The sequence below is a fragment of the Boleophthalmus pectinirostris genome, unplaced genomic scaffold (assembly GCF_026225935.1).
Source record: "Boleophthalmus pectinirostris isolate CB_2022bp ecotype Guang Dong unplaced genomic scaffold, ASM2622593v1 HiC_scaffold_10, whole genome shotgun sequence".
NCBI lineage: Eukaryota > Metazoa > Chordata > Actinopteri > Gobiiformes > Gobiidae > Boleophthalmus > Boleophthalmus pectinirostris.
In genome coordinates, this window is record NW_026570971.1 from 22,501,038 (window position 1) to 22,517,923 (window position 16,886).

General features: G+C 39.3%; 1 protein-coding gene across 1 annotated transcript; it reads right to left on the reverse strand.

Moving 5' to 3' along the window:
- Positions 1-453: 453 nt before the first annotated feature.
- On the reverse strand, positions 454-16,007 carry map3k9 (mitogen-activated protein kinase kinase kinase 9). Its single transcript, XM_020936783.2, has 11 exons — positions 15,650-16,007; positions 11,259-11,672; positions 8,353-8,533; positions 6,773-6,921; positions 5,769-5,944; positions 4,121-4,361; positions 3,389-3,511; positions 3,168-3,309; positions 2,616-2,728; positions 1,794-2,504; positions 454-890 (listed from the first exon to the last, which is right to left on the reverse strand). The coding sequence occupies exons 1-11, from the start codon at positions 16,005-16,007 to the stop codon at positions 454-456; spliced, it is 3,045 nt and encodes a 1,014-aa protein (XP_020792442.2).
- Between the last annotated feature and the right edge of the window lie 879 nt (positions 16,008-16,886).

Genomic DNA, 16,886 nt, shown 5'->3' on the forward strand with positions numbered 1-16,886 from the left:
TTGTGAGAACTGATATGTTTAAATGGGGGAGTGGTGAATATTTGTACTCTTTATCAATAAAATCCTTATAGGAATTTCCTGGTAGATTCAAATATCTAGAATGGCCAGATAAAAAAAGAAGTCATATGCACAGATAATTCATTCAAAATGTACAATAACAAATGATGCGTTTTAAATTATACTGGATAAACTAATGATTCATGGTTTTGGTTCCGATGTTTACTTCACATTTTTACATAATCTTGGTGGAAACATAAACATGTAATTCAAACAGGTTAAGTCTTAAATTCACATTTTAATTTCTACATTGCCATGGTAACAATTACACTGTCACATTCTGTTTCCATACATCTTAGGCCACTTATTATTTTACTTTCACACAAATTAGGCAAGAAGCAGCTCCTTCAGTCTGCTTATAAACATTTAGTGATCCAAGTCATTTTTACACATGGGTTATGACCAAAACCCAGGCTTGTATTTGTAAGGTGAGTCTTTGGGAATGTCTGCTTTGCATAGTGGCACTGTTCCGTCTCTGCACTGCTCCTCATCCAGTTGATCCAGGAGGTTTTTTTGGGTCTTTCTTGGTGAAAATGGCTTTGGGGTCTCTACAGGGGTGGGTGGAACGGCACTGTCCCGTCCGAACTCTGAAGTGGGCGGGGTCTCAGTGCTGGAGGTATGAGCTGGGGACTCTCCGTTACCCTTGGGTTTGGATTCAGACCAGAAAGCCGGGTCAAACCGGGCCCGTGGAGAGGGTCTGGGTCGAGCCACAAAGTCCAGGGTCTTGGGGCGTTCGGGGGGGCATCGACGACGAGGGGTGGGGGGGAAGACCAGGTTTGGGTCAGGCAGCCGTGGGACAAAAGAGCAGTCATCTCTGAGAGGTCTGAAGATACCTGAGAGGACAGTTTCACATTAGCAGAAAGCAGCTGAATTAAAACTTAATACAATACTTCAACTTGTACTTACAATAATTTCCATAAAACAAACAATAGAAAACCATTATGACTTGAGTTTGAACATGTTTAGTTATTTTTCAGTGACCACGTTTCATTAATATTATAATTTGTATCATTTAGCTACTGCTGCATCACATTTTCCAGACAGGTGAACACAACTTTAAAAACAGCCTTCAGAAATATTAGGTCATTAATATTAGCTCACTGATATACATATAACTAAAATATCTGATCCAAAAATGAAAAACTCTCTAAAATCACCAAAATAAATGAAATCCATACTGATTGAAGCTTTTGTACTTTTGGTCTTCAGTTTCCATAGATAATATCTTGATTTCTTTGGGCAGACAGTTTCATTAGTGATGTCGAGGTAAATATATCTTGTTAATGAAATTGTCTACTTAAAAGAAATGAAGATATTAACTTTTGAAGCTTGGGGCCAAACAAGTTCTCAAATCAAACATTAGCAATGTTAAAGATGCAATGTGTAACTTTGCAGTTGGGGGCAAGTCACCTGCTTGTCCCCATGGAGATATCATTACTTTGCTCAGAACATTCCACAGTATATTAAAATTGAGCAGACTAGTTCAGAAGATCCAAGTTATAAGTCAGATCTATGGAAGGGCAGGTTTTTTCAAGGTATTTTTCAGCAGTATAAACCCTTACCCAAAACAAAACAAGTGCAAAAGCTATAGATTTTTTTATGCTATACTGTGGAACATTCCAGGCAAAAGAAATCTGTAGACCCTCCAACAGAAAAGTTACACAGTGTACCTTTAACTGTAAAATATTGGTTGTACCATTATATATCCACATTAGAAATAGATATTATGGACTCACCAGTGTTTTCCAAAGCTTCTTTCTCTGGCAGCGGTTCCAGACTGTTTACGGGACAGTGTTTTTTAATGGCTCCATCTGAGGGTATACGACGCAAACTTCGAGACGCAGGGGGTGCTGAAGGGACATGCGTGGGGGTGAGCGACTGACGAGGGTTACGCTTAAAACTCTCCACCTGTGTATTTACCAGAGGATTCAACGGGACATGACCGGAGGGCTGAGATGTGAGCTGCTGTGATGGCGAATTTGGACGATACACCAAGAGCTCCTCACTGTCTGTTCTTAACAGTGAACGAGTGGACTTACAGTCAGTTAATAACGTATAGGAAGATGGTAGGAGTTTTTCAGGAGGTTTAAGTGGGCTATCCCGTTTGAAAAGCTTACGCGTCTGTGCCCCTGTCCTGTGAAATAAACTGTCCCATTTGGATTTGACGCTTTCTTCAGGATGGGCGAAATTTAACATGTTTAACCCAAGTCCAACCGCAGCCAGTATAGCTCCACACCCGACCAGGACGACGTCAGAGGAGCGCACCCCAGCGGGACTCCTCCTACAGGGGGGAGAGGTGGGCACACTGACCATGGGACAGTACTCGTCTCCATCAGAGTCAGCAGCAGCGGAGGAGGAGGGCTGGGGTTCTTTGTGGAAGGGGATACAGAGGTAGGACTGTCCTGGAGAAGAGCTGGGATCAGTGGAAAAGCAGCAGTCTTCATTTTCTGAAAACACAAAGAGTTGCAGGTGCATAAGGGATTAGTACTACTTTTTCATGATCTACCTTTATTATTAAGTCAGAAATCAAGTTAGTCTAAAAAAGTTAAAACACTCACCCATCTCCACCAGACTGGGGACTCCGGGCACTGCTGGACTATGCCTGGGAGATCTGCGCAGGTTTGGGGCACTGCAGGAACGCTGCCTAGTTCCCTCGCGGGCCGGCTTAGCTCTGTACAAAAGCATAAACAAAATAAATAATAACTGTCATGTAGTAATACAGAAGTGCTCCACTGTGTTTTTAAACTCCATAAACCATCACTAGAATAATTTGGATGATTTCAGATGTAGATTTGCCTACCTTTACTGAACTAAAGGTAAAAGGTAACTGTTAATTTGAAAAATTACAGCTTGTGATGTCATACAAGGTGGATCAGAGCACTTTGAGTTTTGGAGATGTAGACAGATTAATAATTCAGGATTATGTGTGAATGGAACAAAAAACAACTCCAGGTATGTTTTTGATTAGGTAACAACATAACTAAAATCTCACAAGAGTTGATTAAGCATAATGCACCTTTAAGTTTAAATCAATTGGCAAATAGTATGCCTTTATTAGCACCAATGTAGATGATTAAACACCGCCCACCTCTAATAAAAATGCATCTTACACATTGTCAGCACTATGTTCCCTCTGGGCTCCATTGCCTCTGCACCGGCCCTTCTTCCTGGATCCTCTCTTCACTCCTTCCTCTTCCTCATGACTCAAACTTGTGGAGCGGTAAAAGGCCATACATCCATCTCCGGGGGTTACTATAAAAAGACATGGCTTAAGATAAGACACATATGATGTTTTTGTGTAATAGTGAATGTAAATGTAAATGTAGTTTACACTGTATGGCTCTGAGGCGCGGCAGGACGGGTGGGCTGGTGGGAGGGCTGGAGCTGCTGCTGAGTAAACTCCTGCGGCGGTCGTGGGACGGTGAAGCCTGAACTGTGATTTTGTGCTGGAAATCTATAAAGAGAAACAACACAAAATCAACATTAAATCTTAGCATAATTACAATGTTGTAACCTCATCAAAAACGTATCGGAGTAGTGTTTTGTTTCATTCACACATGCTTCAGTAACCTGTCTGTCTACATCTCCAAAATGCAATATGCTCTGTTTCACCTTGTGATATCATGTAGTAAAAGTAGTAGTAGTAGTAGTAGTAGTAGTAGTAGTAGTAGTAGTTTTCAAGTACTTTTTACCTTCTGTTCAGCAGAGATCGCCAATGCCAGGGCTGAAATGATTTAAATGATTCTAGTGAAGGTGTACGGAGTTTAAAAACACAGTGGAGCACTTCCTGCATTACCACATGACATTACAAGGTGAAACAGTTTTTTTGTCTGAGTGATGAACTGCAGCGTTTGTGTGTAAAACGTGTGTGAATGAAACAACCTTATAACAGACATCATAAATTTGTGTGGGCCCTAATTATTTGTAAGCAGCCACGTTTGCTTTTACACAAATGGACTACGCATTACGCTGATTGGTTTATCTGCCAATCATGATCATTGGCATTTGTTGAGACAAAATAAGAGTTTGAAAAGTAAAACCACACAGGAAATCACAATGTTACCTGATGGTAGGCTGATCCTGTTGCCATCCTTGAGTTTGAGGCGGTTGCGGCGGAACTTGCCCTGCCTCCGCTCCACGTGGGGCTTGTCCTGGTACAGCTGGTGTATTATGATGTTCAGCTCTCTCTCCAGTATGTGGATCTCTCGCTCGGCCAGCTCCTGCTCTCGCCTCCGCAGCTCCTCCTCCTGGCACTTCTGCTGCAGCGCGGCCCTGGTCAGTTCCTCCTCCCACGACCGCAACTCCTTCACAAGTAAAATAAACAGATCAAATACAGACACAGTGAAAGGCTATATGACATTGATATACTTTTACTAAGGCTGCTTCACACTAGTATAATTAAAACCTCGAAAATTGGGACAAAACTAAACCTTCACTAGAACAGGACCAAACCAAATCTACATAGCGACTCAATCTGGCTCCAAACCAGGACAACTGAGAACGCACCATTGTTTTCATAATTAATTTAAAAAGCTATATTTGGACATTTTAAATCAAAGAGATAGAACCAAATCACCAAGCATTCAAATGCCCCAGAAGAGTTCAGGTGCTACATTTGTTGCTTAAGGAGAGCCACTCAAACTTAAAGGTGCATTGTGTACTTTTCTGGTGGAGGGTCCATCAAATGCTTTTCTCCATGAAGATGTTATTGCTTCTTCTGGAATGTTTCATAGTATGGAATTAAACTTTTCTATCTTCAGGAAGATCAAACCAGATCAAGAGTGAGGTCAGATCTGTGGAAAGGCAACACCACTCACAGTCAGAATGTTTTTCAAGGGATTTTTGAGCTATAAAACCATCTGTAATTGAATAAATGTAAGGTAGAACTTTTTAATGTCATACTGTGGAACATTCCAGGTGGAGCAATGACCTATCCAAAGAAATGAGCAGATGTTGGACCCCCAACAAAAAAGTTACATAGTGCATCTTAATAATCTTATAATCTTAATAATCTTAATAAATGATTGGCAAAAAGTGATAAATGGAAAAAAATGTATCACTGTAAAAAGAAAACTATCTTGTGTGGCAAATTAAACATACACAAATATACAAACACATTGTGATAGAACTTTAGATTGTGGAAAGTTTTCTCTGAATCTGTCTTTGTGTAAATGAATGTGATTTCTACCTGAAACCCAAACCAGTCATTAACACGTGTAAAGTGTGAAGAATCCCTCAGTTGTCCAGGTAGAATCCATGGCAAGCTTGGATGAGCTGCTAAACGTCTTCAACCAAACTAACATTTGTCCAGTTGACAAACTGAATTTTCTCCTCGCCAAACAAAGGTTCATCAGGCACAACTGTCTCCTCCTTCAGGAAGCCCTTTGTTATCCTCAACTGTATGTTAATTTAGCACCAGCCTCTGAAACCAAAGTCACTCTGCTTTGATATGTATGTAACTTGTATTTCTGTATAAATACTCTGAGCTCAAATGCACTGAGGAGATACGGTGGGAAATGTAGTAGGAACATACTGCTGGTGGGGAGAGGCTGTTGGGCTTTGGCCAGGAAAGGCCTAGGCCCTGTCCATATCTGCTGTAAAAAGAATAAACTTTGGTCTATACTCGCAAATGGATTCATTATTTATCTTCAAGAGATATATAATTTTTGCCACAACAACATGATGCCTATTTAATGAATTCCTTCCTGTACCTTCTCCTTGATCCTGAGTTGGTCGAACATCTCCTGTATCTCCAGTTTCCAGTCGTCCTGCAAAGAGTGGAAGGACTCAGCGGGCATCTCGAAAAACCCAGACTCTTCGATGGCGGTGAGCTGGTGCAGGATCGAGCTAAACGGGGGACGACAGTGAGGGTTTGGGCTCCAGCAAGCTACAAGGAAACACAAAATATTAAATACATCACAAACCACTTGAGGAGCATTTGAAGGTATTTATTTCATGTAGCCTCAGCTTCCAAATTAATTTAAATGTATTAATATGAAATGTTGTAAATCAGAAACAGAACTTTAATTAATTCCCAAAGCTGGAGGAATTATTTTTGTTAGAGACATGCAGCCGACCAGCAGGAGAAATAGTTAAATAGTAAAAATCAAGTAGCTTTCTGGTGGAGGGTCCACCACCTGGCTTCATGGAATTATTATTTTTTTTACCTAGAATGTCCAACAGTATGGCATTAAACATAACTATTTCCATGGAGACAAGCCCAGAATGCCTAAAGGCCAAGTTATGAGTCAGATCTGTAGCGAGGTGAGCTCACTCACTGTAGGAATGCATGTTTTTTTACATCATATTTTTGAGACGTAAAGCACCTGTAACTGAATAAATCCAACATACATGACTTTAATGCCATACTGGGAAACCATTCAGGCAAAACAATAATATATCCACGGAAACAAGTTTGCGGCGGACCCCCTACTAGAAAGTTTATACAGTGCACCTTTAAATGTGAGTATCATCATCACACAAAAAAAAATAGAATAGAATAAATATGTCTGAAATTAAGATAGAATCTTTTATTTGTTTCTAAAAACTAAAAAGGAAAGCAAAAAAGAAAAGGAAAATCATTTTGAATGGACACCGTTGGCTGGTATAAATATGTATGTATGCATTTTGAATGGAAGAAACTGAAACTGAAATAATTAATCCATTTATTAAAATGTCATAATAAACACAGAGGCTGTATCAGTTTGTGTCTTACCCTCCATAAGTCGTGCAAATGGCTCAGGGCAGGTGGAGGGGATAGGCAGTGCCAGTTTGTTCATAGCGACTCCATACGCCACGGCAAGTCCATCTATGCCTCTGAATGGCACCTCTCCGGTCAGCAGTTCCCATAGCAACACACCATAACTTTAACAGAGGCAAACAAATAAAAGGAGTTGTAATGCAACATAAAGGAGCTTGTGATGTGAGTTCCATTCACTGCTAATACATCATTTCAAATAATCAGTGGGTAAAATGTGTCTATGAATATATGAATGTTAAGTAGGGAGAGTGTTAGTGGTTAATTTGAATAAATGTTTTAAAGGAAAGCACTGTAGTTTGCATATTCCATTAAAAAGCAGTATACCTTGAAAGCAAATATGAGTTCTACATTTTAAGGTTAATCATAATAGTAGCTACTTTTTCCATTCAGTTGTGACATATCTGGTCTAATAAAATGTAAGTCCTCTCTCTCATAGTGGTTACAGAGAATACAACAGAAATTCATATGGAGATTATTAATGGTCGGTAAATTTTTTTAGGCATTAGAACATTAATATTATATTTCAAACTATCGCTAATCAATGTCACTTCATATGTCTGTGTTTTTCTACTTTTTCCACTGATCATTTTAAGCCTTTAGTTTGACATTCTCTGGCCAGTCCAATATACTGTACCCTATATTTATACTTGAATGCTCCATTTGACCTGCCCCAGTTTTGTGTGCCGCTATAATGCAGTAATTTGTTCTTTTTCTTTTCTTTTTTTTCTTTTTTTGGTTAAGCTCTCTGTGTTCCCATGGCAACTGCAGCAAAAGCTCAACTTCATCAAGAGTGAAATCAAAACACATTTTCTGTTTTTGGCACAGTCTACTGTCTGACTGGTCAGGCAGAAGTGAAGCACATGTAACAGCTATTTTCGGTAATAAATGATTCTCAGTAAACAAACACGCTTAACTGTCAGAAGATTTATCCAACTGAATGTGACAATATGGTCTGTACATTGACTTTGTTTTCTGCATTTATGTTGAGTTTATACTGATTCATGCTTTTTTCATAATATATTTTCAACCATTTATTATTTTATGACATGACATGACTAGAGTGTATCATATGTTTTTGAGCCTTCACCACATTATGACAATTTGTGTTTTAAATGTCCTATATTACACAAAATTGACTCTAGTGGTCCATCACCTGCTTGTTTCTGTGGATATGTCATAGCTCTGCCTGGAATCTTCCAAAGTATGACATAAAACAGTTCTATCTTACATTTTTTTCAATTATAGGTAGTTTTATAGCTCAAGAATATCTAGAAAAACTGCCCTCTGAGTGTGAGTGGGGTTGCCTATCCACAGATCTCGCCTGTAAGTTGGCCTGGTTTGGTGTCCATGAAGATAGAAAGGTTTAATACCATACTGTGAAGCATTCCAGAGAAAGGAATAACTTCTCCATGGAGAAAAGCATTTGACGGACCCTTCACCAGAAAGTGTACCTTGAACACTAATGAAATCCACATATTTCCGACACTATCCCTATCCACACTGGAACACTGAGCAATCCCAAAACATGAGCACACCTCCACACATCGCTCCCCTTGGAAAATGTGGATGATCTTATGACTTCGGGGGCCATCCAGGCGTATGTCCCGGCAGCGCTCATTTTGGTGGTCCTGTGCCACTCTCGTGCCAGCCCAAAGTCAGTGATCTTCAGCGTCTTGTTGTTCAAATCCTCCATTTCAATTCGCTCCAGAATTAGGACTACATGTAGGGGAAGTGAGGTGGGGTTGATGGAGTTTTGGTTGAAGTTACAAATAAAAGGATAAAAGGGGGTAAAAATTATCACCGGTGGTATGTTGGGGGAGTTCACATGCAAGATAATTATGTGTAAATTTGTATTGTAGAGATGTAGAAAAATGGGGCAAGATGAAAGGATTCAAAAGGAAGGAAAGAGAGAAGAAAACAGGGAAAGCAGAAAGATGTGAGACACAAGCATTTTCAAAACACAATATTTAAGTGAAGAAAGAGAAAAGGAGATCTAAGAATAGGTCTTTTGTAATGTTGGAAAAATCTAAGTTGGGTGTTGGAAATGGGTAAACTGTTTACCATCAAATTTGTGTTTTGTTTTTTCTAGATACCTACCACTACCAGGGTGACCAAAACATTTTAATAAAAAGCCTCAGTCCATGTGTACCATTAGGTTTAATAAATTAGCTATAAATGATTTTTAAAAAAAAAATGATATTGAAAAAGAACAAATTATAACAAAATGAAACTTAAAAACATATATAGAAAATTAAAATTAAAATTAAAATGAATTAGGTAAACATATTAGTAAACACTGCAGCAAAAGTCAGCAAAATTTCCCAGACCACTTCCTTCATGGATGCCAGACCATCTGCTGGAGTTGCCCAGAGACGGGGTGTGTCCTGGGGCTGTGGCAAACATCAAACCCCCCTCATCATGTGGCTCCACTGCACCACACGACACAAAACCCTTCAGGCTCGTCCAGTCTAATGTTAAAGTACATCCAAAGCTCTGGGGACTAATCACAGTCTATTACTATGTAATGCATGCACTCAAGTTAATGCACAGTAATGCAGGGCCAGAACAGCTTGGTTAGGAGAAACAGCACAAAGGAGACATATTTTAGTTTGAAATAAAATCTATTCATTTGATTGGAACCTTTTACCATAATCAATAATCAATAATTACTCATTACAGGCTAGAAATAATCTAAATAATCTCATGAAAAAATTATCTATGTCCTACAGAGACATATTTTTGTTTCACCTGTTCTTAAAACTATACTAGTGTGACAATATTTTTAGAATATTAATATTTCAGAGTTTGTTTGAACCATTAGCTCCCTATATGTCTACAAAGGTTGACATGTCTTAACAAGGGGGATACAATAGGAAAAACATATTTTTGCTATGCTAGTCATGTTTATCTTTTTAAGTGAGTGATCAGTGTTCACTACTCCATGATTTCACTTGGGCCTGTAACACATTTGTGGCCTAAAGAAAAGCTAAATCTAGTGGAGCGCTCTCATCCACATCACCACAGTCTGCGTCAGTGCAGTCTGACAATACCACTTCAGAACAGCCTCTGACCAAACCAAGGCTATGACGAATACTATGAAACATACTTTTATGTGAGTACACAGTTTGCGTATATATCCTACCTTAAAACAAATACTGTTCAATTCATAAAAGATAATAATAGCAATTATTTGTGTAATAATAAAAAAAGAAACAGATGTGTATCATGGTAGTAATGTTTTGTGGTTCATATTAGGTTCACTATATGTACAGTAGCTCATATAATATTATTTTTTTTAAATGTTTAATCAATTAAAAACTTGTTATTGATTAACTGCAAGATATAATGCTCCAGGTTTGTGGGTTCAGAATGAGTGCTCAGTTCAGAACACTGAACACAATGTTTTGTAATTGAATGGAGGAATAACTATATATATATCACCGTGTATACTTGATAAATTGGACAGGCCTACTTAAAGTATCTGTGTATATGTGTATCTGTGTATGGGGGTTTTCCTTAGAGCTCATTATGGCAGTAGCTAGAATGACTTGACAGTAACAGCAGCAGCCTATAGGAGCCTCACCACTGCTCACCACTGACTGGGCCAATGAGAGAGGAGCGCAGACATCAGTACAAGAGGAGCCAATGAAGAGGCAGAAGGGAGAGTGCTGTGTAAATCCGCAGTAATAGGCTTGGGATTTAGGAGATCCAGTATAATGCAAGATTACAACTGCTCCACAAACACACAAGCTCATGACTTTTCCTCTTTCAGCTGATTTTGATAAATAGAAAAAAAACATAAAACTGATCAAGTGACCAAATATGATGGCGAATTACATTTGTGTCATATATCTAACAATTTAGCAAAAAATTGCAAACACTATAATGTCATATAACGTCATAGATAACCAGATCAAAGGGTAACTTTCAAATAAATATCCATACTGCAATGACAGCTATTTAAATACTGAAATGGTGAAAATTGGCCATGGAAATGTTTAGAGAGTATAAGGTAGAATACCGGTAATTTTAACTCCATTTGCTGCATGCATGGGTGAATCATAGACTGTATATATAAATGGACATAACCCACTAGCTGCTGTGTTCCAAATAGGAAGTGTTCATTGAAAAATTGTCACCCCTCTTTCTTTACTGCTGCTGTGAGCCTTGTTATTTCGGTCTTAAAATGTCCATATTAAACCCCGTCTACATGATCCTGGTGTTTTTATTTGCTATTCTGTCCGTAAATAAATTCCTAGTCCTAAAAGAACGCAATAGGTGACGTCACACTCTTTTTGTCCTCTTCTTTATACAGTCTACGGCGTGAATGAAACAAAAATATAAATATGTTATATTTACACTAGAATATTGTTGTATATGTTTTCGCAGGCTAAATAGCAGGATTAAAGGGACTATAAATGTAATGAAAAACACATCTTACTGTTGCTCGACTTGAGGTCCCGGTGGATGATGGGTACAATGGCCTGGCTGTGGAGGTAGAGCATGCCCCTGGCCACCTGTACGGCCCAGTCCACCAGCGTACAGGGCGGGACACGTCTCCGGACCAGGGCACGGTTCAGCGGACCCCCCCGAGCGTACTCCATCACCAGGCACAGGTGGGGCTCCTGCAGGCACACCCCCAGCAAAGCCATGATGTTGGGATGGTTGAGCATGGCAAACAGTTTAGCCTCTTGACGGACACTCTCCAGGATCTGCCCCGCCTCCTCGTCTGGGTCCCTTCTTGCCGCCTTCACCGCCACCTCCGTTCCCCTCCACACAGCACGGTACACTTTCCCAAAACCGCCCACGCCAATGATCTCCTCTAGAGTCAGCTCTGAGAAGTCGATCTCCAGGACTGAAAAAAAACCAAGAGGTTGATATACTGCTTCAAATTAGTGTCAGCGTTACAGATTACAGATTACAAACTATTTTAAATTAGAAAGAAATCTGTGATTGTTGTAAATATGTTTTTGTCAATATCGGTGTGTCAACAAAGTGAGATTTGGAGAAAAGGTCAAATCTGTGGAGACCGTGCTCACAGTAAGAAGAATCCATGTACTATTTAGCAATTAAAAGGAAATAGATAAGACATAAATAAAGCCATATTGTGAAATATTCCAGTCAAAGCAATAGCATATCCATGGGGACAAGCAGGTGGCGTACGCTCTACTAGAACAGTGGACCTTTTACTTCAATTATATAAATATAATTTTGATTTATTTCACACTTGGCTGAACTCTATATCACTATTTATGATTACCCCAGCCCTCCAAAATATGCAAAGCTCCACAGTTTTGCTCTATGAAATGTTTAACAGAAACAGCTGTAAAGAAAAAAAAAACCTCAAAATGCTTTCACTGATGCTTTGATGCTTTCTACTAAGCCTCACTACTGTGCTGTTCCAAATACCAGCATCCTTCCCTTACTGTTACAAAAGAGGAGACATATGTTTTTAAATCAGCTCCAGTTTGCAGGCTAAAACAAGACAAGTTGCATGATGGGTAAAATATTGTAGAATTTTTAATAACAGGTTACAGTGTGTGCATGTGAGTCCAGATTAGGGAGAATAAAAAAAAACTGTGAATATGCTACTTTTTCCTTTTAAAATGCCTGGACAAAACTTTGCTTCTGTCATTATCCAAAGTATTCATATTTAAAAGTGCTTAATACCAATTATTTCTTCATGTAGTCTGCACAGAAACAGCAAAGGATCATGGTCCATGTAGTTCTCTGTTTTTTTTTAGCTATTGCTGCATCATAATTAATTTAAGCAAAAAGACTGATTCAATATATTGAGATGACCCACAATATTACTGTAAGTTTTTGATGATACTGTATCAGGATATTTCAGTTGTTATTGTTTCATCCCTAGTCTAGATATGACTATAGTGTTTTATGAAGTGTTGGTCTTTGCAGACTGACTTGAATGAATATTTCAGGTGTTTTTGGAAGTAGGCCAGGGACAATCAAATGATGGCCAGAAGAACGACTGAGTACCACCCACCCAAAGATCTTTGTGGCCTTAAAACAAAGCAATACTGATGGTTAACAGTTACAGCGTTATTTAAGAATGTGTAATGTATAAATGTGCAGAGAATTTATTTAATGAGGGGCTTTCCCCTCTTTTATTTCATACATCAATACAGAAAAGAGTTGTTGAAATCTTATGTTCAATAGTTACAAAACTGTACCAGCCTTCACTTGTTCATGGTTTGACTCAGATTTTAAGGTGCAGTGTAGGCAGGCACAAAGAGCATTTGGTTACTGAGTAGGAGGAGAACTAGAGACATCCCACAAGTCATTATTTAGTCAAAGCACAATTTAAACCTATTGAAGAAATTGTCTGGTTTCAAATTGATTACATTATTAAAACTATGATCTTTTCTTGCCCAGAACTACAGGATTCTTCAATAATTTGCATCAGTTTTCTATGTAGATTGCATTTCTTTTCATAACTTGTAAATGAGAGAAAATAATGAAGATGTGAAAGATGTGGAACTATTGCAGTAGTCTTTGTTTTTGCCGCTGCAGCAGTGAAAAGGCTTGAACCACCTCAGCAAGAAATATTGTATCCCACAGTGAATCTGAAGGCTGTGCTGGATAAGACCGATCGATAAGGTGATTCTGTGAGTTTCTGAGAAATGCTCTTCAACATTTGAAGCTAATCTTTTTCACACTGCATAAAGAGGCCCATTAACCACCATCACCTTTATAACAAGGTTAAGGGGGTCGGACGTGTATGGGCTTTTAATTTAGTCTGCAATTCTCCACAATCACTAACAACTTCAGGCTATTGCTAACATCTGGTGCATGAATTAATTGTTCTCTAACTACACACTACAAGGTTGGTAACAGAGATAAATAGGGATGCACCAATCTGAAACTGGTTTCGGATATCGGCTTCCAAATATCAATTCAGCCGTTATTCTGGTTGGACATATAAACTGATGTAATAAGAATATTTACTGATCATAGTTGGCCCAGAAAGTCTCATAATGCTTGAACTTTTATTTACACAAACCTGTTCTTTAGTGACTTTAGGGATAAATAACTACATCACACTTTTGGATCTGCTTTGTCATGTTAATTTTTGTTTTAAAGACATAAATTGGTTCTGACAGAAACCATTAGAAACTTAAGGCCATAGTATTGAAATCCGTATTGAAACTGAAAAAGGTGGATTGGTGCATCTCTAGATATAATCTGTTTTTAGCAACACAGGAAGATTCTCTCCATAAAATGAAATACAACAACTGCTCTTGTGACACTTTCACACATGTCTACTCCAGTAAATTAGATACTTGTGACAGAAGGGACAGGTATCCTTGAAAAATGTGGTTGTACTAAAAGTAGTAAAACATACCCAGAGTTGCATTTTGTTTCATTCATTTTTGAGTAATCCCTTATTATTAATCTGTCTGCATCTCCAAAGCTCAAAATGCCTCCACCTTGTAACATCATGAAGCAGTACTTGTCAAATTAACAGCTGCCCTTTACCTTTTATTCAGCAGAGACTGGCAAATCCTGAGGCTGAAATTAGCCAAATGATTCTAGGGAAGGAGAATGTAGTTTAAAAACACAGTGAAGCACTTCCTCTTTTGCCACATGGCATCACAAGGAGGAGCAGACTGACTTCATTTTGAGAGAAGAACCTATATATGAAGGATTTGTGTAATAAACATCTGTGAATGGACCAAAACACAGCCCCAGATATGTTTTAGATGAGGAAACAACATCATAACATAGATCAGAAAATAGCATAATATGGGCACTTTAAACAGAACCAACAAATCCTGGAATACAATACATTACAACCTTTCACCACTGTCCAAACTATACTGTGTCTTTTATAGGCTGGTTTTGCAAAGACAGTGTGTAACCTGACACTGGAGCATCCCTGACTTGAGCTCAGACAGACAGAGGGATGAAGAATGGAGAAAGAGAAAGAGAGAGAGGGACAAAGAGAGAATTATGTGGACAAGCTTCAGGGTAGAACCGTGACACAGCACTCTCAACCTGCTGTCGCTGCCAATTCACCAGAGGCCGAGCACTGAGGCTTTAGGTCAACACAGAGGAGCAGAGTGCAAAGAGGAGCAGGAGAAGTTTAAATGTTCTTTCTACTTGCTGCCATTTAGACAGACTGTTTGTACTGTAATTTTAGCCTGTGGTGTTCTTGTGTTGTTTCTCAAGTGTAATTTTTGATAAAGCACTCACTACATGTAATAAATGTTGGAAAGGGGATTTTTAATTTGGTGCATTTTGAAGTGATCTGCAGTTTTACTGTAATGAAAGAAAGCTCAGTTACGCTTAGTCCCATTCTTACTGTTTTGTCTTAAGACACTGCTCATTCAGATTTTATTAATCTAGTTAATTACTAGTTTTGGAAAAATGCTTCATTTTATTGTCAAAATCAAATCCCAGGGTGAATAATATTAATAAAGCTTAATAAAAGAAGTGCAATTTTCAGCTTTATACACATAGAATAGACGATAGGTTATATATTACAAGATTTTCTGAGTTTTCATGTTGATTAGATTCAGATTCAACGTTATTGTCATTGCACTTGTACAAGCACAATGCAACGAAACAGTTTTAGCATCTCACCTGTGTGCCATCAAGCAAGACACTAAACACACGTTCACATATAAAATCCATTAACCTCGATTCTGTTATTGCATGATTAATGTTTGCCTATAAGCTGTGAATAGGCCTATGAATCATATAAGATCCTCTTACATTCTGATACTTGTTTTGGGCCCCTGAGTCAGTACCACGGCCCCGGTTACGCCCCTGCTTTCATTGGCTGCAGTGTCTACAATGGGAAAGACTCACGGTGCAGACAAGGCACAGATATCTGCTCGGACTTCTCCCGTGCGTCCTCCTCGTGCATGCATTTCCCTTCGCTCACGTAGTTAGAGGGGAAAATGCCCACACGGTCCGCGATCATCCCGGTCCACCAGCCCTCGTCCCCGGACACCAGCGAGTCCTTGGACAGCACCTCCACCACGTCTCCCCTCCGCAGGCTGAGCTCGTCCTCCGCAGTGGCTTCATAGTCAAACACCGCGGTCCACAACGCGTTTCCCGCCGCCTCGAGTCCCGGATCCGGCTCGAATACATCCCCCTCGCCCTCTCCAGGATTGGGACTCAAAATATTGTTATTGTCCGTAGTAGCGGGTTTGCAGGCATCCATGGAGGCGATCCATCAGAGGCGAGCTGGCGCATTACAGACACCTGACACGGGCGGGCTCCTGCAGACTGAAATGCGGCTAACTCGGAGCTAATGGACCGGGCCCAGGCGCACCCACGTCCCCCCGCATCACCGGGATACTCATACCCAACACACCCCTGGTTTAAATATCGCTTTCCATTGCATAAATCGGCTCCAACGTGCAGCTATCTTCGCTCAAACCTTTAGCATATGCTCAGTATTAAATCTAAGCCAATTGTAGCTACGTGCGTGTCAGACCCCTGCTCCGATTGGTCCAACGTGCTGCCAATCAAAACGTAAGTTCCGCCCATTGGAAACGTCAAACGCAGCTCAGCTTTTTCTCAGCGTGAACCGTGTTTGACCAATTACAGCGAATTACACTCACGCTTCACACGCGTGTCACGGACTAATCGTGGCCTGGTTTACTTCAATAACTATATTATTTTGCTGCCCGTAATTATGAAAATATAAAAATAGGCCTAGATAGAAGGATGACTTTGTGTTAGACTATAGCAGGCTTTGGAAACATTAATTCATATATTAACCTGGGCTATTGCTTTGTTTGGAATAGGCTAGTCTACATTATCGAAAGGAGGAAAAAAAAAAAAAAAAAACTTTCTGAATGCACAGATCTGAACTATACTTCATCTGCTTTTGTGGAGATAGTGATATACTTGCAGTGATGGGAAGAACTTTGTAAATATATTAGTTAGTACACTGAATACCCGATTAAAAATGTGTTTTGTAGCATATTCTGATACATGGCCTAATCAGAGTACTGTATTCTGAATACTTAGAATGCTTTTGCACTGAGTTGCATTTAAATTATAGTGTAAAAAATTGTCGTAAAATTACAAACAG

Coding starts and splice junctions, on each gene's coding strand:
- map3k9 (XM_020936783.2), bottom strand. CDS start 16,007: ATGGATGCCTGCAAACCCGCTACTACGGACAATAACAATATTTTGAGT. Junction 11,673..15,649: donor ATCTGTGCCTTGTCTGCACC/GTGAGTCTTTCC, acceptor GTTTTTTTTCAG/TCCTGGAGATCGACTTCTCA. Junction 2,505..2,615: donor CCCCAGTCTGGTGGAGATGG/GTGAGTGTTTTA, acceptor TTGTGTTTTCAG/AAAATGAAGACTGCTGCTTT.